Here is a 25,145-nt window from a genome sequence, read left to right as displayed (position 1 = left end):
GTAACAAATTTAAGAAAATAAAGTCACTTAAAATATACAAAAATCTAACCAAACTTCCAAGCCTACTTACTACAAAACCAAATAAAGTGCTTTGAGATTTTAAAATTACTATGTGTTTTTCAAAGCAAGGAATTAAAGTTGGAAAGATTGCCCAATTCTAGAGCAATGGTGCTAGCAAGCCTATAAGAAGTTAGAATGAATGTTTGAATATAGCTCCAAGCCCCCAACTCATGGGGAATGGGGATTGGGAGAGTAGATTCCCACCAGGGCAAAAGACCTAGAGGCTGGAGATGTGGGAGAGTTGGGGGGGGAGGCAGCCAAGGAGGAGGTTAGAGAAGATGATGGTAGGAGAGGGAAGAGAGGTTGGAGAAAGCGGAGGGGATCTAGGACTAGAGAGGGAGTTATCAGAGAGGTTGAGAGAGATGAGTGAGGTCAGATTGGAAAACATCATAAAAAGAAACTAAAGTCTGAAACTATGCCTTATAAATGACCCACCATGGAAATTTTGAACTCAAATCTCAGCTTATGGAAAGCATATGTTGCATATCTCTGAACTTATGGAGCTCACAATGGCACTTTATGGAAAGGAGAGATCCATAAATATCATGTGTCCTTAGATTATGGTAGTATTCAACTTACCTTGTTATGCATGTGTGTTAAACATATACATTACAAAGTTTGTATATATACCATATAGAAACATCTCTATCTATATGCAAAAGCAATAATAAATGTTTGCTTAACATCTCTTTATGAAAAACTAAAATATGCAAATGCATGTCATGTGGTGGATATATAAATCATATGAAACATTTTCATCTCCAAGCAAAAGTAATTGCAAATGTTTTCTTTTCATCTATATGTGAATAAATATAGAAAAAAGCCATGTCATGTGTGCAAAATTTAGATTACAAATGTGTGTATATAAATCACATGAAATATTCGTTTCTATATGCAAAATTAATTGCAAAGTTTGCTTAACATCTATATATGAGTAAATGAAATAAGCAAAAGCCATGTCACATGTGCAAAACTCAAATTGTACATTCTTTGATGAAGGTTATGAGGATGTCATGGGAAGCTGCTACATGCATGAGATCCCCCTTGCCCCTCAAGCTATGCAACTTGAATAGGAATACTACATGAGGTGATCTAGTTTGAGGGCCAGAACAAGCCCTAGGTGATCCTTAAAATTAGGACAACACCCCATAGTGCATACATCTTATGCTATATTCCTATGTTTCCCAAAGAATCTATCTAAAACTCAATAAATGCTACCATAAAAATAATCTCAAATTTTAGTACTTGAAAATGCAAGCTTGCCCTTCCTCAAGATGAGATTGTTTGTGTATAGGGAGACATTGTAATGCTAACACTGAAGAGAGAGAGAGAGAGAGAGAGAGAGAGAGAGAGAGAGAGAGAGAGTTCATATATCATAATCATTGCCTATAATCATTTCCCAAGTGGCCACCCAAATTTCTCCATGGGGGTAAGCAAGCAGAGATGGGGAAAGTGGGTGTTACAAATTTGGGAACTAAGAAGCAATATTACATTTGATTGGGTTTCATCATTGGCGCAGATTGATCATGGCTCAGCCATAGCTTATAGCCTTCCGAAGGAAATTGGGCAGCTATGGTGATCATATTGTTATTGATGACTTGTGCACTAATTCTACCACAAAACTCCCTTTGTAATAATCCAAGCTCAGTGTTCAAAAAGTTTGAAGCAAGGTTCCTATGGAATACATATTCGCTCTTCTTGGGAATTAGATGTCTTGTCCAAAGTTTGCACTAAGTTTCAATGTCTGAACTATATATGGGATAAAATATGAGTTTCAATGTTTGCATTGAGTTTCAATGTCAGCACTATATATGGGATAAAATATGAGTTTCTATATGAGTTTCATTATCTTTTCCCTCCAACCCTTGAGGACCCTCCATATAGCTTTTCCAAGAGCATAGAAAGGTTAAAGCAAAAAAATCATAGAATAGAGAAGAGAAAAGACGCAAGCCGGCACCTAGAATACACCGCAGATAGGGTAGTGGGTGACATGACATGGTCTAAAGCCACAAGAGCTAGTTAGCCTAGAACCTTATTCAAAATGGAAGTGAAGGTAACTACGAATACGGATACACTTGTGCAAGTAGTGGGGCTTGGTGCAAAGGCATTGTAAATGCTGGTGTGAATGGGCCATTTTTGGCCGAGTCATTCTTGTCGGACATTTGTTTGATCCCTTAATACGGTACAGTCTACCTTCTACTTTTTTAATCAAATCGATGTCTCTCCATAGCCATGACCTTCTAATATTGTTTTTCTTCTCCTTTTGTTCTCATTTTCTTAGTCCACCGCTTACAGAAACACACACACACATGCGCACGCAGCATTCTTTCTTATTCCAAATCAACAATATCGCCAAACTAAGGAGCATACGTTACAAGAATAAGGACACACACAACATTATAGCCTCTGTCGCACCACACATAAAGGAAAGCGTAGTGTGCATGGAGGCATCCTCCCATCAAACTTTGACTGCCACCTCAGGTCTTCATTCAGTCGAATCATTGTGCGGTTGTCCCGCCGTTTCCTTGTAAGGTGTTGTCTCCCCTACGATTGCTCCTCTGTTGATCTAACAAATCCAAACTTCATCTCTATCCCTGCGAATCATTGCATTCCATAATTAACCTGTACTTCAAGCATACACTATGGCACCTGTCACACTTCGATAGCTTGCCATGGCTAAAGCAAATGCTCTTAGATGCTTTGATCTAGGCAAAAGGAGAAAGGAATGCAATGGAGGGAAGGATTGATTAAAGGCAGGGGAAGTAAAAGCAATGGATGACAATTGGATAGAATAGAAACATATTTCTAACTTATGGAATATATATGTCACATATCTCTTCAAGCTCATGATGGGACTAAATGGAAAGATTATGTACAAATAGTCCTTGCCAAGTTTCGGCAAATGAAAAGCAACCAAAGCTTTAGCAAATAAATTGATACATTGATTCATGAAAGTGGAGTGTCAAAACTATTAGGGTTTACTCGAAGCAAATAAGGACATCACCCTATCGCAAAGCTATTGGAGTTTCCCCAAAGAAAAGCAAAGGTGATGCGAAGGTTTATTGACTGGCAAGTGCAAACAGAAAACATGGCAAGCTTCCTTGACGTGACTGGTAGGCATTCAAGAGCAAGTTGTGTGGGAGTTCATGAGATTGACTTGAAGATAGAATGGAGGAGAGCTTGACACCGATTGTGATTACTTGGAGCTGGAATGCTCAATAAAATAGAGCTACATGAAGGTCACCATTGGGAAGTTTGCACAATGGCCCTGGTGCTGAAGTTGGATAAAGAACTATGTGGAGCAGCATAGAGAGCTGGGGAGCAGTTGGAATGGGATAGGGAGAGGATAGAGTGGAGTGGCAACTGAAGACTCATGACTGGAGGCTATGTCAGACCTGAGCGACTTAGCCATATCCCACTTTGCGGCTTTGAATGCAACTCTCACTAGTGCTTATTACATGCACTTGGAGGGAGGCTCTCCTTAACCTCCTCTCCCTCTATGTGGCAACCTTCCTAAACCTCCTCTACCTCCACTCCGAATTCTCCTCTCCCTCCATGTGGCTTCTACTCTCCTTTCTCCTCTCCCTCCATGCGGTAATCCTTCCTTAGGAGGGAGGCTCTCCTTGCCCTCCCCTCCTCTCCCTCCACTCCAACTTCCCGTCTCCCTCCATGTGGCAATGTTCTTACCCCTCCTCTACCTCCACTCCAAATTCTCCTCTCCCTCCATGTGGCTTCAACTCTCCTTTCTCCTCTTCCTCCACATGGTAATCCTTCCTTAACATAGTAACACACACACACACACACACATATATATAATTCATACACACACACACACACACACACATACACATATATATAAATATATATTAATTTATAATGTGTGTTCTTGTATATAGTTTTTTATATTTATGTATTTGATTTGTAAATATTTAAATATTTATTTTTGTTTAAATATTTCTCTCCCTCTACATGTGGCTGCAATCTCTCTGTCTGTGAGTGTGTGTGGGTCTTTGTGTGAGTATTTGTGTGTGTGTGTGTGTGTCTCTCTCTCTCTCTCTCTCTCACACACACACACACACACACATAGAGAGAGATTGCCACATGGAGAGGGAGAGAAATATAAAACCAAAAATAAATATATAAGTATGTACAAATCATATAAGAAAGATATATATATATATATAGATAGAGAGAGAGAGAGAGAGAGAGAGAGAGAGAGAGAGAGAGAGAAAGATATATTTATATATTTATATGGAGTCCACGTGGAGAGGGAGAGAAATATAAAACCAAAAATAAATATATAAGTATGTACAAATCATATAAGAAAGATATATATATATATATATATATATATATATAGAGAGAGAGAGAGAGAGAGAGAGAGATATTTATATATTTATATGGAGTCCACGTGCTATTACTGTTGTGACTCATGTCATGTGCTACCTCATGCACCACGCTATGCAACATTGCCATGTGTCATCTAATCACACTATTTTCATACTACATGCTAATTGCTTAGGTCACGACCCCATGCATGTGGAATTACCCACCACATACACCTCGTCATCACATCATTAACCTTAGTCACATTGAGGTGCCTCATTGGGACCTCACCTTTTTTGGATTGGCCTCAATGCAAACATATTGGAGTGTCACCTCACCTTTCTTCTCCTGCACCTTTGCGTTGCCTTTGATTGTAACTATCCCTCCCACATTCAATGCCCCCAACTTATCTTCCCCTCTAAGCCTGACCTGGCATACAGTGTCAATAGCAAACCTTCAATCTCTCCCTAGCCGCAAACATGTGTTGCTAATAGGACCCCCCAACATGAAAAATCAATTAATTAGTTTCAGGTGTGTGTTGGGGAGGTGACATAAGGGATAATTAAAACTAAGGGAGGGAGTATTAATTAAGGGTAAATGGGGGGAGGGGGGAGAAGAGAGCATTAAAGAGGGGAAGGGAGAGAAGCTTACGTGAGAGGGAAAGGGGGGAGTATTAAAAAGAGAGGGAGACTCATTAAAGAGGGGAGAGGGATGAGGGCATAATATTACTATGAGAATTGGATACATGATATTAAATTAGATCTTAATGGTAGGGCTCAAGCGTGAGAAGAGGAAGATTATGAGTTTGATCCTTTTCTTGAAAGTTTGGGAAAGCCCCCTTGAAGATAGTATATGCCTTAAGGCATAGGGAAACATAGGCTAATCAAAGCAAGAATAAATTAAGTGTTCCTGAGACATAGCTTAATTAAGCCTCTAATGGATCTAAACTAACTAATTAATTGGTAGAGAGCATGGATGCAATTTAACTTTAAGGAAGCTGAAATGCAAACATGTGTCACTATTCCACTCAAAAGTGCTCTCATGACAACCTTCACTACTTCCACCCTCCAAACCACTATCCTCTTGCCATGTCACCAACTTTGAAGAACTTCTCCTTACTATATATCAAGATGTAGAAGAGAAGAGATGTGAATGACCATTTAGATGAATCTAATAACACTCTAAGAGTCAATCACTTTCAAAAATGGCATTTAAATGAAAACTAATTTATTTCATATTTGTTCTATATTCATATGGACCACTTCCTTTGTCTTCCCACAAGTAATGCCCCTCCAAATACCTCCTTTATTGTGAGAGTCTGTGTGTGTGTGTAAGAGAGAGAGAGAGAGAGAGAGGAAAAGAAAGATAAATTATTTTACTTTTAAGGGAGATCGAGAGACCTATGAGACTAAATGCTGGTTACAAGATAAACTTGAAAAGAGGGAGAGAACGGGGTAGGATGGAGGATTTGGGAGGAGGTGGGCGGGGGGCGGGGCGGGCGGGCGGCAAGGGGGAGGGCGAAAACCAGGGTGGGGGGGAAGGAGAGGGAGAACGAAACCTTTTACCAAGGCCAAAATGGTAAGCATTAAATCTTATTAGACATTCTAAACCAAGGTAAAAGGTAGAAATCAACAGATTTTCGACTGTATTGCTGGAATTTGCCTTTACCGCATGATTTGACAACAAAGGTTAATTGAGACATACTGTTGACATTCACCATGACAGACAATGACCCCTCGACTTACTACTATGTTACAATACAAATTCCACCAGCCTGGGAGTTTTACAAAGGACGAAAAGGAGAAAGAGGGGGAGGAGAAAGAGAGCGAGGAGGAAGAAGAAACTGGGGGCGAGGGAGTGAGGATGAAGGGGGGAGGAAGGATGAGTCTGAGAAAAGAAGGGAATTATTCCAGATCTACACATCTTTTATAGAGACCCTATTTTGAAACCAGTCGTTAGAAAGAAATTGATCCACTAGAAGTGAATCAGCTATTCTTGATCAAATCAAAATTGAAAAATTGACCGACACAAGTTCTTGATTAGTTTTTGAAGGGTACACGGCTTATTACACTTATCACGTTCTACAAATGTTTCTTTTCGAAAGAAATTGCATAAATAGACTCCCCACTCGATCCCTAATATTAAATTGCGTGTAGCTCTTCTTAGATCAAATCCTGAGACGGGCAAAGAACATGTTACTCTTATTCTTCGTTCTACAGCAAATGCGGATAGATAAAGAGTAGTGCATTGTTAAGAAGACACCTGTTCTGGTTGGTGAGGCATTCAGCTTTAAGTTGTTAAAGCTGTTCTGGGCATTTACTTCTCAAGGGGTAAGGATCGTGGGTGAAGAGCAAAGGGGTCGAGGATAGAAGCAAGCATCAAATAATCACCGGGAGGAAACAAATTGAGAATGATTGGAGCTGGAAATAATCGCCGGAAAGGGCACACAGATGAAGGGTTTTGAGCAAGCAATGAAGAGCAAACAGGACTGTGGATGGCTTTGATTGCTCGGGGATCATCCTTGCTGAACGAGCTGCTGAAGATTCATGGGGACAATGGAGTCCGGTCCACCAGAGAAAATGCCGTTGGCCAAGTAAATATTGGTGGCCTCCGTAGGGTGGAATGCATCCCAGAAGACGTGATCGCTGCGATCTGTACATAACTTCGCCACTGGCACTAGACACGTTAAGACCCCCCGGTTCTTGCCCACGCCACAGCAGCCCTCGTTGGTCACCGTGAAACCTGCCAGTCACGCACAAGCTTAGTTAGACACACAACTGTCTGCAAATGAACTCACTTGAACTGTTTCGTAAACTTCTACAAACAATCCGTCTTTCACAAGCTAAAGTTGAAACAGAAGCAGCAGCACAACTGCTGCACACACTAGCCCACACATGAAAATAGTACGAAGCTCTGTTCACTATCGGACCCCGGCAACAAATTTCCATATCCGATTGATAACAAATTCGTGACATTAGAAAGCCCTGTTATTAACTGATTAGACGATTGCAACAGCAAGCGCGTGCACAATCAGAGACTTGCACCAGTAGCAACAAGGTCTCCTGCAACCGTCCCAAGCTCGGAGAACAATTTACTTCTGCAAGAGCTGCTAGAACGATTAAAGCAAAACTCTGCAAATGTCGAAAGTTACGAGGGAAGGGATTTGACTTCGTCGAACTAGCCTATGCTTGCTGACTTACCGTAATTGCTCGGGCTGTTGAGAATGTTCGCGAAGGTGTTATAGACCTTGCCGTAGAGGAAGGTTGCTCCAACAAGCTGTGGATCAGCATTCAGCTCATTCACCAGCTGCAGGACCTCCGCGTTGAAGCCCTGCACCAGGTTGTTCACGTACTGGACGCACTTCCCGTCTTTGCTCTTGGTAGCCAACACATTGGGAATGCAGCCCAGAGGGCCGACCCCGGATATAACAAACCTGCGAGCTCCTAGCTCGTAGAGAGTCTGCAAGGCACAAGACACGTTGGCCATACGACTTCAGCATTTCGCAATCTCCATTGTGAACGGAATCGGTGCCTGAAAACGAACAGTACTGGAATTTACCGTCAGCTGCTGTGCGAACATGTCCGCAACGAGCACCCGGTAAGCATCGGGAGTGTACTCCTGGCTGAAACCTGTGGAGTTGATCAGGTAGTTATTGAGATAGTCATTGCTACCGAACACTATGGCGAACACGGCCTTGGAGAGAAAATCCGAGGTCGCAGCTGGACCTCCCAGGAGCGGAGTCAACTCCTGGAGAGTGTTCTTGAAGTTCTCAATCTGCCTGTTGAAGGACAATCGCGCGACCTGAAACACAACACGGTTAAAAAGGCGTGCTTTTGTATATCAACGAGCGAAGTGCAAGTCCACTTGAAACTGAGCTCCACCCGAACTCAGTGTCTTACATAGTTTTTGCCGGATGCGTCAAGAATACCACCAGCCCCAGATGCGTAATTGACTCCTTGCAGGATGGCTGTCCCTGTCGTGCGTGGATTGAGATAAGCTGGGAGGAAGGGAAGCCCCAGCAGTTGACCTGAAATATGGCACGGATTAATTCAAGTTCTTGTGCTTTCATTCTTTGAAAAAGTTCTTATGCTTTCAACCGTAAAAGTAACGTGCTAAATCACTCGTGCTTGCATACTAGAGCATCTCACGCCCTACATTTTTTGTCCATCTGCTCCTTTAGAGCAGATGAGATGAGAAGATACGCTTCCGATGCAGTGAGCGCACACTCCACAACGCGAAGAAAGTTTTCTCCTATGTTTACCTAAGAGGTCGACAACTGTGCGGCCATTGCAAAATCGTCCAGTTGGACCTAGGGGAAAGTCGATGCCGTAAGGATAAAAATTCGATCTGGCGAGGGAGGGAATGTAATTGTTATTCCCATCGTCGACTAGAGAATCTCCGAAACAGAACAATGCCGGGGCGAGGGGCTGCTGCTGAGAGTTCGCAGTAGTGAACATCCGCACCCAGAGGAAGAAAGCCGTCAAGACCATCTCCAAAACTGGCCGCCCCATGGTATTAGAAGAACACCTCTGCACAAGCCAGAAAATTTGGAATGATGCGAGCAGAGCTGCAGACGCAGTACGAAGATCAATGCGAAGATCGACAAGAAGCAGCTGCCGTCAGGGCGGTCAAGACTCCGCCATCCAAGCTACACAAAGAAGAGAAAATGGAACGATGGCGAGTATTCAAGGATGACAAAGCTGCAAGAAGAAGTGTAGCTGGCGCATTTATCTGCTCTGGAGAGAGCGGCGTGGCAGAGTGCAGAGCTGAAACGGAGGGCAGCAGGACGGAGCAAACAGCCTAAAAGTTTCAATGGAGTAACGTCGACCCTTAAAAAGTTACATTGGGAAGCGCAAACGCAAAGAGAGATCGACTGATGGATGATTATAGAACACGGATTAGCGTAGCAGCAGCAACGAGCTCAGAATCAACAAATGTAGTGCGAACTGTACTGCGAGCAAGAGATCGGATTCAGCAGCAAATAATGAAAAGGTGGGAGTACGAGGCTTACCAGAGCAAGGTTTGAAACGTGGCTACGGCGAACGATGAAGCAAAGTGGAAGAGAGGGGCAAGAAATAATAGATAGATATGAATCAGATGAGATGATGAAAGAGAAGCACGACGAAGCATTTACGAATGGACATGAAGATACAGTTGCGACGTGAAGGTGGTAAAGGCAACCACTTAGGCAAGTTTGAAGAGAAGATACATGGTTGCAAAGCTTAAGACATAAAATTTTCAAAAACCTCCCAGCTCATAACATTCAAGCTAGAATTTCATAAATTTCTAGGTTTTCACATAATTTATATTTGTATTTGCACACAATTTACAAGGTGAAACTTTACTATGATTTCTAAACAAGAATTTACTATGAGTACTAAAGGAGATGTCATAACCTCACCCTTTCTAAACTAGAATCTACTATGAGTACTAAAGGAGGTGTGACAACCTCACCCTTAGATAGTGTTCACTGAAAACATTTTTGGGAATAATTCAAAAAACCGGGGACAATTCGAACAATTCAAAAAACTCGGAAGCTCTTAAAATTGGAGACAGATTTTCCTAAATTTAAAGGTTTTTACACAATTGATAACTATATTTGCAAAAAAAGTGCAGGTTTTTGCGACCTCTAAATTTTTTATCTTCATGTCAAAATCCAAATTCTTCCGTTCATCTGACACTAAACCCTCCTCCTCCTAGATTATGACAACCTCACCCGTATTATCATACTTGTGAGGGGAAGCTAGTAAGGTAGTAAAGGGAGGGTAAAGGCCACCACTTTGAAGAGAAGGTTGTCTCATAAGTCAACAAAAATTTTAAAAAACCTTCAAGCTCATAAAGGTTTTCACACCATTTATAATTATATTTGCACACAAAAAATGCAGGCTTTTGTGACCTCCAAATTATTTTTTCTCAAAATAGTGCAAGTTTTAGTAACACTGCCTTGGAGGATTGAGACTCTTTTTTGAATTTCCATTAAATAGCCCAACATCCTTTATAAAATCATTTTGCTTTATTTTTTGCATCCAAAAGGGCTTGCTCTAGGGAGTTGCCCACGTGCAGTTTTGCACTCTTGTTTTTTTCCATGAAAAAGAATCTCCTAAGTCTGAACAAAATCGCAAGAATAAGCCTCAAGGTGGAAATACATCGTGTAAGGCATGAGAATTAAAAGTTAAGAAGGTCAATTAGAAGCTCCTCCAAGTTTTTGTGACCTCCAAGAAAATTTCCTTCAGGTCAAAATCCAAATTCTTCCCTTTTACTTGACACTAAACCTGGACTACTTAGGTCTTTTGTTCTAGCAAAGGAGAGATTGAAGATGGTGTGCCCATGGTACTAAAAATTTAACTCCCTTGCTTACTAAATTTGACATCGATTTAAATGTTGTTTTCTTTTAATTACGCATGGCTTCTAAATTCTCGAGAAAAGGAGGAGAAATGGAGGAAATTTTCATGTAAAAGTATGTATATATGGGTTGAGCTCAATACGCCGGTTTGAATTGTAAACTTTTAAAAACGACATTTAACAAAAAGAAAAAGAAGGCTTGATTCTAGCTTTTGGGTTAATAAAACTTTATGATACTTGACTAAGTGAATGATTGCCTTCCATATAAGAGGATGTGATACTTGATAAAATTTTGTTTTATCGCAAGGGAAAAAAACTATATGATCTATAAAAGAAGAAATAAGAGGTTTTTTATGTTCTATGTTGAAGACACATAACAGTTTTGAATCGGTAATCTATAGATTTAGACTTTTAAACATGCATGGTAGAAGCTTAACTAAAGTCATTTATGGGGCTCTTACTTACATGATATGTATGTCGATGCCGATCGTTCCTCCTTGCTCATCCTCACAAGTCTAAGTGCTCTAGCCTCTTCTCTTTTCCTAATTTGTTCATTTGCTTATCCTTTGTTCCCACAAAGCTTAGGTGCTGCCCCTCCACATAAAGAAACTGTGACTCATTTATGCATTGAAAAGTTACAAAATTGAAATATAGTTATGTATTGTGTGAAAACATGAAATTCTATCTCCAATTTGATGAGCTTGGTGGAATTTTCCAACAAGATGAATGACTTTAGTCATTCATGGCCTACCCAAAAGGTTGGTGGAGGAATTTTCAAAGTTGCATCACAAAAGACTTGAAAGTAGGGATTAGGAGAGAGAGAGAGAGAGAGAGAGAGAGAGAGAGATACTCTGAAGTCAAGCAAAACACAAATAGTAAGCTCAATTCCCTTTGAGGAGAAAATGATCACTAAGGGCCAATGCACATGGAGATGATAAAGCGCCACTGACTGCATCGAATTTAGTTCACGCAAAAAGTTGACTCATACCCTTGAATTCGCATACACCAGCAGAACACCATGAAACGACTTATCCTCAAACAGATGTAGCGGTAACAATGGTATTATTAAAAGAGTATGGAAGCATAATAGATAGTATTTTGTGATTCCGTAGAGATGCAACCATGTCTGGATACAAACCGATATCGAAACACACAAAGATATGCCATTGCTTGCTGACTGGTAGTAGCCAGTGGAAGGAGACATTTTGACCTCCTCAAAGTATATAGACGAAGGTAGAGGGGCGAATGCACATACCAGCAACAATCGGTCGTCATTTCATCACTGGGGGATGCCATTTAATAACGAGTGAACATAGGTTTCCCTTATTGGGGGGGTCCTCGATTACTGTTCCATACGTAGTGAGTGCACTTGCTCTAAGGCTCAGTGCGCACGCATCATGTAATGCGTGGTTGGAGCCTTGTTTTAGAGGTTGGCTCACTTTTCGAGGTCAACATGAAGCGCAATCGATGCTCTATTTCGCACCTCCATTCTGGAGGTTGTAGATTTTAACACTAGTGCACCGTTACGCTTCCCACCAATCCACATTTGCCATGTGGACCTAAGCATTGCTCTGTGGCACTCTGCATCTCATAGAGAGCTCCTTGCAAGGAGTCAGATGGTCCAAAAAACTCGATGAGACCTAATAAATGCATGCTGATTTTAGTTCACATGCAAAAGCTCAAATAGAGCTGAAGATTTGCACCAGCCACTCAGCCTAAACAGGGTGTGCACTAGCTCGAAGCCCAAAACCCCTCGTGGGGCACAAGCCAAAAATGTAGTTATGATGTGATGAACATGGGATAGGACCAAGGCAGGCCAAAAAGGTATGTTGTGTGAAAATTTGGATAGGACGAAGGTGCGTGTCAAAGGGGGGGACTTTGAAAGCGAGGCAATGCAAGGAGGCAAGAAAGCTCTAAAAGAAAGGGAAGAACTGACAGGAGCCATAAAGCATAAGCGTTGCATAGAAGGTGGTGGGTGGCTTTAACTCCCACCTTCCAAGATTCAACACCACATGGACTTTATTACAGTATCTACCGTCCCTGCAGGCTGCAAGAAACCGCTTTTGCTTGCTCTCATTCTTTGACCACCCAGCTCCCATATCCTCCGTCAACCTTGCTGTCTTCCAAAACCAGCTCTCTCCAAATTCCGTCTTCTATATCACTTCCACTTTTCCTCCCACCTGCTCTTCATGGCAGTTGAGATCTTCGCGGAACATCACCGGTTGCCGCCATTCACGCCTGCCCAGAAACCTCCAATTACCTCACTCATCTCCAACTTGTCGCCGGTGTAAAACCTTTCAACCTTGCCAGCTGGATCTCAGGCTTCGCAAGATGTCTAGTCTGCCTCTCCACCGTCGGCTTATTTTGCCAGCTCTGCTTCTCCTCCTATTACAGCCTTGGACAGTTGTTCTTCGTTTCATCGATCCTTGGTCTTGACGACTCTTGAGCTATTCCACCAACCAACCGCCATTTCGCTCTTTAGCTCTCGCGTTGAGTCACACCATTTACGCAAAATTGCTGCATACACGTGATTGGTAGTAAATAACCACGCGTTCCTCACAAGAGTACGACGACTCCTGCCTCCATTTACAGCTCTTTCCGTGCCAGCCAGCTTGGGCCCCGTCACAATTAATCGAGGAACTTCATCATTCATTAGTCCCTAGTGTCAACTTCGCAACCCAACTTTGTCTCCATGTCTATGAGCCTTACTTCTAACAGGTGAATGATATTCAATCATTCATAAGTCCCTACCATCTCTTTTCTTAAAGAGTCATCACCTCTCGACGTCGTATCAATGTCCCAACCCAACTTTGTCTCCATGTTTACGAGTAGCATGACCCGTCTACGACAGGTTGGAGTGTGGGATCTTAATTCAAGAACTTAAATTTCAAGTTTATTTATAAATCTCAATATTTCAACGAAAATTTCAATTTGGATCTTGGTTGAGCCTTAGCATTGCATACAAAACTCTCTCTCTCTCTCTCTCTCTCTCTCCCCGTCCGAAAGGAATTGGCTATATTTCAGCATTTGTATGGTTTTAAGACAATGTATCAATCTCTCAACATCATTTCTTTAAAAAAAACAACAAAAGACTATATAAATGCCAACATGCTATAACAAAAATCCATTGTATAACTAGGAATAGATGTAATAAGGAAGGGGTCCAAGTTAGCCAAGTGTACCCTAGCTAAGCTATTCGAGGGCTGGTCTAGTGATTAGGCGATGGATGGGCAAGGATGAGGCCTGTAGGATAACATTTTAGAACCCCCTTTGTTCCAAGCACGAGATCCCACACAATGCCATTACATTAACCTACAAACAATGCCACAATGCCATTACCCAAATTGCTATAAGTGCCATGATTTCTACTTTCTTGAAATTTTGTTATGATATGCCATGAACTTTATGTGCATCGTCATATATAATTGCCTTGCCATAACTTTCCCTTGATCTATTTTTATCGAGATGGGTTCTCTATGATTTGTTACTCTAGCTTAGCCATGATCAATCTCAAACCTACCAAATGTGAGATTGCTTTCTTTGGTTTTAGAAATTTTAACACCCAATTTCTCCAACTCCAATTCCTTACTCCTGGAGATTGGGTGGCTACCTTGGATGATTTCTCCGTCTTCACTTGCAAACTTTATCACCCTCCTCCTAAAGACCATGTCCTTAACTGATTGTTGCTACCAACTCGGTGTCGTAGAATATTGTTCCCTATATTTTGAGCTCTAACTTAATGTCAGTTCTACAATCTTTTCTTTGAAATTTAAGTAAGAAATGGAAATCATGAATTGGAAACTACAAAGTTTTAACGGTTAGATGCAGAGAATCAAAAATCATGAATCATTTTGCTTGTCGCAAAAACAATTGTGGTGCAACTTCCACAATCTATTTGACAAAAGGGAATATCTCAAGGGGGAGAGTGGGTTCTCTAATGAAATGCAAGTCCTAAAAATTCAACCCTTTGTCATGGTTGAATTATGTACCATAAATACATATGCCTTGCAAAGCCTGCCATCTACAGTACCTAGCTTTGCACACACATTTGAATTCACAATCAATTACAATTGCAAGTAGCTCTAAGTAGAATGGTTTGCCTGCACATTGGTCCATTGCATAACTTTTCATGGGAACTTCCTCCACTTTTGTGCAAGTAAATTGATTGGCCCTTGGAATATGTTCCAAAATCAAGGGGTTTATTGTCTACTATGTTGTCGTGCAAACTAAACTAACTTGTCGTGGGTGATATTGCTAGTAATATTGACGGCAACCAGTGGGATCGATCTTGCATTGGAGATTTTTAGATACTATGGAAGGATGCAATCAAGGACTTGAAACTTACAGGAAACGTTAGAGAAATTCTCAAAAGAATATGCTATATTCTTTTGGATAGCACTACAATTTTCAGCATCACTGGCTAGCATGCCTCCTTTTACTTGATCACTATCTTAAGCATTGTGTGGGAGTTTTAATTTATGAATATGCTATCGATCCTCATTTTACCAAAAATAGTATGCAAGCCATCATAAGATTTCCTTAACATTTCTAGCTTAGTAGTTTGCTTGCAATTCATGTGTGTGTTAAGACAAAACATGAGGAAGAAAGAAAGACACATCAATGCCTACAAAAGCCAAAAGCAAGAGTTGTGGAATGAAAATGAGCAGTCATGAGAAAAAGAGACCAAACTTAGTATGGCACCATGGAGTATCCTTTAAGTATCAAACTTAGTATTACGCCATGGATTATACCTTGAGGGATGATCCATGGTGCAATACTAAGGGATGATCCAATTTTTTCTCTTTGAATTAAGTAAATATAGATAAATCAATCTCTCTCTCTCACACACACACACACACACACATTCTCTCACTCATTCTCTCTCTCTCTCTCTCTCTCTCTCTCTCTCTCTCTCTCTCTCTCACACACACACACACACACACACACACACACACACACTCACACACACACACGCGCGCATGCATGCATGCACACACACAATGCACACACACACACAGGCACACACATACACATAAAAAAAGCAATTTAGGATGCAATCATCATCCCCCCCTCCTCATCTACACCACCAAGATGTAACTCAGATGCCCCAAAAAAATAAAACCTATGTTCAATTCCATGTGGAGGATGTGTTGTGGAGAAGGAAAAGCTTTGCAAATGTGACCTCATTGTAAATACTCCCTTTTGACATATACCTTGCTTGATGCTCAAAGGAGCAACATACAATAGAGGCCACCATCTCTCTGGTATGTCATAGCTTTGAGCCTTGGAATGATGCTTACATGCAAATTTCAATCGCATTTTTTGGAATGTCACCAAGAGATTCATTCGAGTGTTGTCTTGCCACTTTGAACACCAATGGTGTAGAGAACGTGTGAGAGTTGATGCTCTTTGTCCACTGGATGATGCTTCAACTAAAGGGTATTGGAAACATGATTCATATCCATGTGCTTTCACTATTGTGTAGGAGTTTTAATACTATGCAAGCTGTCATAAGCTTGCCCTACCTACAATTATTGTGCGTGTTAAGAGAGGAATGCAAATGAATAGTCATGCAAAAAAGAAGATGCTTATCGAGCTTCTACGACCACATGAAGTAGAAAGGGATGATCTGTGAGCAATATCATGAGATAATTTAGGCAAGGGACAACTTTGAGATTTTTTGATCAAGGAAACCATGTCAAGGAAGTTCACATATAGAAGATGAAGAGGCATGCTTAGACAGAGTGTAAACTCATTGAGTGAGTGCAAAGAGGATGGGAGGGAGTGCTCTCAAGTTTGTGGAGCTATTGCACTAGATCTCTTTGACCTATAAATAGGCTTGCAGGAAGTCTGCAGAGACATCTATGCCATAGTCCAAGCCAACGATAGCTCCTGAAGTAGTAACGCTCAAAGTTTTTTTGCACACGACTTTTGGAAAAATTGGTGCTTCAAAAAGAATTATGAAAATTGCAGCATCATGAATCCTATCTAGCCCTCTTCAGCAAGTTCGTGAAGCACTGGTTCCCATGATCCATCGATGGGACTCTACGAAAAGTTTATACATTGCTTCTTAACTACATTCGATTGTTCTTACATGAAGAATGAAATCACAGTTGGCCTCTTTCACACCTCTACCACATCATCCAATCAATCGATTCATATCTTGATCCAGACAAAAAGCTCGATAGATGTATCGCCTCCTTCTCTGCTAGTCATGGTAGGTTGCTTCCAAACAACTCCTCTGGCCATGAAAGAGAGATCCTTTCTCTTTTTCTCATCGCTGCCTCCCCAACTCTTTCTTGTCTCCACGGGCCCTATCTCACCCCTATTCGCAGTAGAATATTAGCGTTCTCTATCTCTCTTTGTGCCCCTATTTATGCGCCTTCTCTAAGAGCTTCAGAGAAATCCCTCTCTCTGCAACTACCAACGAAATGCAAGAAAATAGCAACACAGCCATCAACTCACAATTTGGATGATGCTATCTATCGGCAGAAGGCCACTTATTCGTAGTGGTGGCTACCTACTTTGTGAGCATCAGGGACCTGCAATTTCTGAATAGAGTTTGGGCATTGCATTCCCATGAACAAAATGCAAAAACTGTTCTAATCTAAAACCACCATGTCTATGAACATACAAAAACATCAGCTCATAATTAGGAATGAACGATTGTGTTACGCCTACCATCATCGCTTTGAAAAATTCACACAACTTATGTGGTGCTTGCAATCTCTCTCCTAATGCTCATTCCTTGAATAGACAAATGTGGATACTTCTCAAGCTCGTCTGTCGTTCCCCATAGTTTTGAGCATATCTTCCTCTTTGGCTAAGCATATGATCTTCCTCTTTGGCTAAGCCAGGATCCAAGGAGGGAGGCAAAGGGAGGGGGGGAAGAAGCAACATTAAAATGAAAGAAGCAGTGAGTTATTGCTGCATCTCCCCAACCGAAACAAACAATAGAGAAATAGTCACCTAGAAGGTTGGGCAGAGGGGTGGCTACAACAGAAATTTTCTTGTAGTTAGCCAAGATTCTCATGCGAATTGAATGCAGGCAGATCCATGGAACGCACATTGATAATCCATGGAAGGGAGGCGGCTGGCTAAGAGTGCAAGGGAGGTAAGGGAGTCAAGGAATAGGTGCCATGTGGAAAATCCTTTGAGTGCCACATGGCACCTTAGAAATAAGGAAATATAGATGAGACTTACTTCTCACAAGGTGAATGATATTCGATCATTCATAAGGCGTACTTGGGTCATAGCATTCATCAAACTCCTATGACACAACGGAGAAAAGAAATTTGTCAGCTTGTATCCCAAACTCAATATTTGTTGATGACACAGACTATAGATGCATACATAATGAGCACTAGTTTCAAGCTGCAATGATAGGGGTTGATCTACAAAACGCTCAAGCTCTTATCCAAAGGCCATAGAGAGGAAATTCCCCAAAAAATAAGATGGTGAGCGATGGCGATGGCCTAAAGTCCATGTTTTGAACTGATCACGTAGGTCTAAAATTGCATTTGATAATACAATGGAACACAACGGCCCTACCTTCCAACATCTCGCTACAATCTGCAAAGGTACCTGGGTAGTAGGAAGATGGGGCTATGCCGGTTGATCGACGGGCTTAGAATTCAGTGGCTGGAACTTGGATGCATGTAATTTTATGCTATCAAACATCTATTTCTATATAAGGCAAAATACATTAATCCATACCTTTGCCATATCTCATCCATATGCAAACTCATCTTATGCTAATTTGCATCAACAAAGATCTTATTCCATTTTAAACCTGATTCATATCCAGCTTTTGGCATGACGTGTTTGATTCCATGCTTGAAATGTCTACATTTTATTACTCCATTATCAATCGGGTTGCACTTTTTCACATATAGCAATGAATACTCACCATTTGTTTACAAGCAATTCTTCACATAGTACAATGGACAAGCCATTGATTCTTGACCTTGATCTAATCCACAAATTCTAGTTTGACAACATCTATGCTAGTGTTATGTAGACCAAGCATTGAATAACTCCCCGTCTATACTAGTTGTGACAAAATATGAAGAGGGGAGAGGAGAAGAGTGGAGATGAGGAGAGAGGGCACAGCTAGAGAGCACACTACAAATGACTAACTGTACACTAGATTTAGTTGAAAAATAGAATATATACAAACCCTTTTAGGGTTAGGGTTAGGGGATCTAACCCTTTCCTTTATAGCACTCTATAAGGTTAGTGCTATGCACATATGATCACGTGATGGTGCTATGCACACATGATCACATGATGTTGAGCGTGAACTCTCAACACCTTCCCTCAAGATCAACATCATGAAGTAGGCCTTCCCTCAAGATGATGATTCTGGGGAATCGAAGAAGGACTGAGCATTATATTCCATCACACCCCTTTAATGGGAATGTCCTTCCTCTGCGTCAAACCAAGAGCTAGTCGGTGTTTCTCGAATAGCTCTTTACTGAGTGGTTTGGTAAAGATGTCTGCAACATTCTCTTTGCTATCACAATGCTGCAGTGTGATGTCACCAAGTAACACTCTTTCTCTGATGAAGTGCTCTCTGACATCAATGTGCTTTGTCCTAGAGTGATATACTGGATTCTTGGCCAATACTTGAGCCAATTCATTATCACAGTATATTGTTGTTGGCTTTGACTCATCAAAGTAATATGTTTCTGACAATAGTCTTCTGAGCCATATAGCCTCACATGCACCTGTAGTGAGTGCACTATATTCTGCTTCAGTCGAAGGCAAAGAAACAGTCGGCTGTTTGTTTGACAACCATGATATAGCACCTTCACCAAGGAAAAATGCATATCCCTATGTCGATCTCCTGGTCTCATGATCTCTAGCATAGTCACTGTCACAATATCCATGCAACTGTGGATGACTTCCTCTATATTCTATCCTAAACTGTCTTGTACCTCTGATGTATCTCAAGACTCTTTTGGCTGCATTCCAGTGAGATTGTTTTGGATTTGCCATAAACTGTGGTAGTGAGCTTATTGAATAACAAATATCTGGCCGCGTGATTGTCAGATATATAAGAGATCCGATGAGCTGCCTGTAGTATCTGTCATTGACTGTAGGCTTTTTTGAATCTTTAGTAAGTTTCAAACTTTGTTCCATGGGAGTGGCTGCAATCTTGCAATCTGCCATATGCAACTTCTTCAGGAGACTATCAACATACTTGAGCTGACTCATGAATGTGCTATCTGAATCTCTCCAGAACTCAATTCCAAGACAATAGTGCATAAGTCCAAGATCTTTCATGTCAAACTCTGCAGATAAGTCTTGTTTTAGTTTTCTGATGAAGCTATCCTTGCTTCCTGTCACAATCAGATCATCTACATACAAACGTGCAATAGTAATGTCTTCCCCTTGAACTTTGTAGTAGAGAGTATGATCTGCATTGGACTTTATGTATCCCAAATCAGCAAAATACTTGTCAATTCTCCTGTACCAACTTTTGGGTGCTTGTTTTAAGCCGTAGAGACTTTTCTTAAGATGGCAAACCTTATTCTCCTTTCCTGGTTCAACATAACCTACTGGTTGTTGCATGTAGACTTCCTCGTCTAGATAACCATTGAGAAATGCATTCTTGACATCAAGCTGATACACATTCCATTTGCTGAGTGTTGCTAGTGATATCAAAAACCATATGGAATCCATCTTTGCTACTGGAGCATAAGTCTCATCATAGTCTTGACCATATTGTTGTGCAAATCCTTTTGCAACTAATCTAGCTTTGTATCTCTGAATACTTCCATCTGGATTGTACTTCTCTTTGTATACCCATTTGTTTACTATGGCCTTCTTTCCTAGTGGAAGGTCGCATAATTCCCAAGTATTATTCTTATACAAATCATCCATTTCTTCATTCATAGTAGTTTGCCATTCTGGCTTGTCTACTGCGTCTTCGAAGTACACTGGCTCTTCTATAGCCATGATGATAGTCATAAGAGCATAGTTGGTGGTTTCCACCTGAATTGCTTTGCCTTTCTAAGCATATGTCAATCTGGATGGAGGTCTGCTTTCCCTAGTAGACCGTCTGAGCTGCTGTGGCTCTGCTTGGGGTGTTGCTGGCAATTCTTGCTCTTCTTCATCAACCTGTTCTGTAGATGACTGTGAAGTCGATGCTTCTATCTCTTGTGTAGGTGAGGTTTTCCATTATGATTCCTCATCAAAGATTACATCTATGGAGATAATGACTTTGTGGTTGATGGGATCATACAATTTGTATGCTTTGCTTTCTTCACTGTAGCCAACCATGATGCATTTGCGTGACTTCGTATCCAATTTCCTGCGATGATCATCATGTATGTGGGCATATGCTATGCAACCAAATATGCGGAGATGCCCAATGCGTGGCTTGTGTCCAGTGAATGCTTCATAAGGAGTCATACCTTGTATCGGTTTGGTAGGAAGCCGATTAAGCAAATAGTTTGCTGTAGCTATTGCTTCTGCCCAATACTGATTCGGAAGATGCTTTTCACTAAGCATTGCTCTAGCACTGTCTGCTAAAGTCCCATTCTTCCTTTCAGCTCTTGCATTCTGCTGAGGAGTATCTGCACATGTGAATTGTCTTCATATGCCGTGATTTCTACAAAAGTTCATGAATGCTGAAGACATGTATTCACCTCCTCTGTCTGATCTCATGACCTTGATCTTTCTGCCTGTCTGGTATTCTACCATGGCTTTGAATTCTTGAAATCTGGAAAACACTTCAGATTTCTCTTTCAAAAAGTAGACCCAACAATATCTGCTGTAGTCGTTGATGAAAGTCAAGTAATAAAGTGAACCATTGATACTGCGGGTCTGGGCATAACCCCATACATCTGTATGTGTCAAATCAAGAATACCTCATGCACGGGAGGTACTTCTGACAAAGTTGGTTCGTTTTTGTTTGCCGAAGCAGCATGCTTCACAAACTTTTCCAAGAAACAAAGCATCAAAAGAATGAGAGGAAAAGAATCAAAAGAGAGGAAAAGAGGAGAGGAAGAGAGCCAAAAGAAGAGGAGGGAAAGAAATAAGGAGAGGAAAGTGGAAGAAGAAGAGGAAAAGAGAGTGAATTAAAAAACCCCTTATACATATCGTAATGGTAGTACATCCACGTACGACCAAGCAGATCAAGATCCTTGGTACATTGACAATAATGCATCATCTCACATGACAGATCATCAGGAATGTTTCATAGAGTTGAAACCATTAGAAGGTCAAAAGAATGTCATCTACACAGCAGATAATACACCGAATCCAGTTTAGGGCCAGCCATTATCCCTATGAACAATTTCACTAGTATAAAAGGATTGGTGAAAGATGTACTCTACATTTTGAAGCTAAGCAAAAACCTCTTATCAATAGGTCAAATGACGAAACACAATTACCAAGTCATCTTCAACGGAGATGAATGCACTATAGAGATAAATCCATAAGATTTCAACTAAGTAGGAAAAGGTGTCAAGGAAGGACGCTTGTACAAAATGCTAGCTACAGTACCAAATATGCATGCCATGTTAGCTCAACTGAAACAGATGCCACTATCTGAAAAATGGCACAAGAGATATGGTCATGTCAATTTCAAGAGCTTGTTAGATCTCAGGAATCAGAATATGGCAATCAAGATTCCAAAGCTACAGTTTCTTTGAAAAGTTTGCGAAGCATGCTGTTTCGACAAACAAAAATGAACCAACTTTGGGAGAAGCACCTCTCGAGCACGAGATATTCTTGCTTTGATACATACACATGTATGGGGTTATGCCCAAACTTGCAGCATCAACGGTTCACTTTACTACTTGACTCTCATCGACGACTACAACAGATATTGTTGGGTCTACTTTTTAAAAGAGAAATCTAAAGTGTTTTCGAGATTTCAAGAATTCAAAGCCATGGTAGAAAATGAGACGGGAAAAAAGATCAAAGTCATGAGATCAGATAGAGGAGGAGAATACATGTCTTCAGCATTGATGAACTTTTGCAGAAGTCATAGCATTCGAAGACAATTCACTTGTACAGATACTCCTCAGCAGAATGCAAGAGCTGAAAGGAATAATGGTACTTTAGTAGACAGTGCTAGAGCAATGCTTAGTGAGAAGCATCTTACAAATCAGTATTGGGCAGAAGAAATAGCCATTGCAAACTATTTGCTTAATCGGCTTCCTACTAAACTGATACAGGGTATGACACCTTATGAAGCATTCATTGGACACAAGCCACACATTGGACATCTCCGCATATTTGGTTGCATAGCATATGCCCACATACATGACAACCATCGCAAGAAATTGCATGCGAAGTCACGTAAATGCATCATGGTTGGCTACAGTGAAGAAAGCAAACCATACAAGTTGTATGATCCCATCAACCCCAAGGTCATTATCTCCAAATATGTAATCTTTGATGAGAAATTAGAATGGAAAACCTCAAACACATAGGAGATAGACTCACCTATTTCATAGTCATCTACAGAAAAGGTTGATGAAGAAGAGCAAGAATTGCCAGAAACACCCCAAGCAGAGCCACAGCAGCTCAGACGGTCTACTAGGGAAAGAAGACCTCCCACCAGATTGACATATGCTCAGAAAGTCAAAGCAATCTAGGTTGAAACCACCAACTATGCTCTTTTGACTAACGTCATGGCTATAGAAGAGCCAGTGTACTTCAAAGATGTAGTAGACAAGCCAGAATGGCAAACTACTATGAATGAAGAAATGGATGCTTTGTATAAGAATAATACTTAGGAATTATGTGACCTTCCACCAGGAAAGAAGGCCATAGCAAACAAATGGGTATACAAAGTGAAGTACAATCCAGATGGAAGTATTCAAAGATACAAAGCTAGATTAGTTGTTGCAAAAGGATTTGCACAGCAGTATGGTCAAGACTATGATGAGACTTATGCTCCGGTAGCAAAGATGGATTCCATATGGTTCTCGATATCACTAGCGACACTCAATAGATGGAATGTGTACCAGCTTGATGTCAGGAATGCATTTCTCAATTATTATCTAGACAAGGAAGTCTACATGCAACAACCAGCAGGGTATGTTAAACCAAGAAAGGAGAATAAGGTTTGTCATCTAAAGAAGAGTATCTACGGCTTAAAGCAACCCAAAAGTTGGTACAGCAGAATCGACAAGTATTTTGCTGATCTAGGATACATGAAATCCAATGCAGATCATACTCTCTACTAAAAAATTCAAGGGGATGACATTACTATTGCACACTTGTATGTAGATGATCTGATTGTGACCGAAAGCAAGGATAGCTTCATTAGAAAACTAAAACAAGACTTATCTATACAGAGTTTGACATGAAAGATCTTGGACTTATGCACTATTGTCTTGGAATTGAATTCTGGAGAGATTCAGACAGCACCTTCATGAGTCAGCTCAAATATGTTGACAGTCTCCTGAAGAAGTTTCATATGGCAGATTGCAAGCTCACAGTCACTCCCATGGTACAGAGTTTGAAACTTACTAAAGATTCAAAGAAGCCTACAGTTAATGACAGGTACTATAGGCAGCTCATCAGATCTCTTATATATCTGACTATCACACGGCCAGATATTTGTTATGCAGTAAGCTCAGTTGCACAGTTTATGGCAAATCCAAAATAGTCTCACTGGAATGCAACCAAAAGAGTCCTGAGATACATAAGAGGTACAAGACAGTTTGGAATAGAATACAGAGGAAGTCATCTAAGGTTGCATGGATACTGTGACTGTGACTATGCTGAAGATCATCAGACCAAGAGATCCACACACAGATATGCATTTTTCCTTGGTCAAGGTGCTATATCATGGTTGTCAAACAAATAGCCAGCTGTTTCTTTGTCTTCAATTGAAGCAGAATATAGAGCACTCACTATAGGTGCATGTGAAGCTATATGGCTCAGAAGATTGTTGTCAGAAACAAACTACTTTGATGAATCAAAGCCAACAACAATATGCTACGATAATCAATCAGCTCAAGCATTGGCCAAGAATCCAGCATATCACTCCAGGACAAAGAACATTGATGTTAGAGAACACTTCATTAAAGAAAGAGTGTTAGTTGGTGACATCACGCTGTTGCATTGTGATAGCAAAGAGAATGTTGCAGACATCTCAGACCAAACCACTCGGTAAAGAGATTTTCAAGAAACATTGACAAGCTCTTGGTTTGATACAGAGGAAGGACATTACCATTAAAGGGGTGTGATGGAATGTAATGCTCAGTCCTTCTTCAATTCCCTAGAATCATCATCTTGAGGGAAGGCCTACTTCATGATGTTGATCTTGAGGGAAGGTGTTGAGAGATCACGCTCAACATCATGTGATCATATGTGCATAGCACTAACACTTATAAACTGCTATAAAAGAAAGGGTAGATGCCCTAACCCTAACCCTAAATGGGTTTGTA

The 25,145-nt window shown here is 40.8% G+C and overlaps 1 protein-coding gene across 1 annotated transcript; it reads right to left on the bottom strand.

Annotated features, from left to right (window-relative positions):
• Positions 1-6,568: 6,568 nt before the first annotated feature.
• Positions 6,569-9,447, bottom strand: LOC147904989 (GDSL esterase/lipase At1g71691-like). The gene is made up of 6 exons (XM_087396286.1): positions 9,398-9,447; positions 8,648-8,915; positions 8,286-8,413; positions 7,945-8,187; positions 7,587-7,845; positions 6,569-7,128 (listed from the first exon to the last, which is right to left on the bottom strand). The coding sequence occupies exons 2-6, from the start codon at positions 8,895-8,897 to the stop codon at positions 6,902-6,904; spliced, it is 1,107 nt and encodes a 368-aa protein (XP_087252412.1). The 5' UTR covers positions 8,898-8,915; positions 9,398-9,447; the 3' UTR covers positions 6,569-6,901.
• Positions 9,448-25,145: the final 15,698 nt, after the last annotated feature.

Source organism: Dipteris shenzhenensis, chromosome 2 (genome assembly GCF_047967505.1).
Source record: "Dipteris shenzhenensis isolate YYH24624 ecotype China chromosome 2, Dip_SZ_1.0, whole genome shotgun sequence".
NCBI lineage: Eukaryota > Viridiplantae > Streptophyta > Polypodiopsida > Gleicheniales > Dipteridaceae > Dipteris > Dipteris shenzhenensis.
Note: the sequence above shows the minus strand (reverse complement) of the source record. Positions and strands in the feature narration are given on the sequence as shown.

What these genes read in the sequence shown, in the direction of transcription:
- LOC147904989 (XM_087396286.1), bottom strand. Translation starts at nt 8,897, where the DNA reads ATGGGGCGGCCAGTTTTGGAGATGGTCTTGACGGCTTTCTTCCTCTGG. An exon ending in CACAGTTGTCGACCTCTTAG is followed by an intron (nt 8,414 to 8,647) that starts GTAAACATAGGA and finishes GCCATATTTCAG; the next exon opens with GTCAACTGCTGGGGCTTCCC. An exon ending in ACGCATCCGGCAAAAACTAT is followed by an intron (nt 8,188 to 8,285) that starts GTAAGACACTGA and finishes GTTGTGTTTCAG; the next exon opens with GTCGCGCGATTGTCCTTCAA.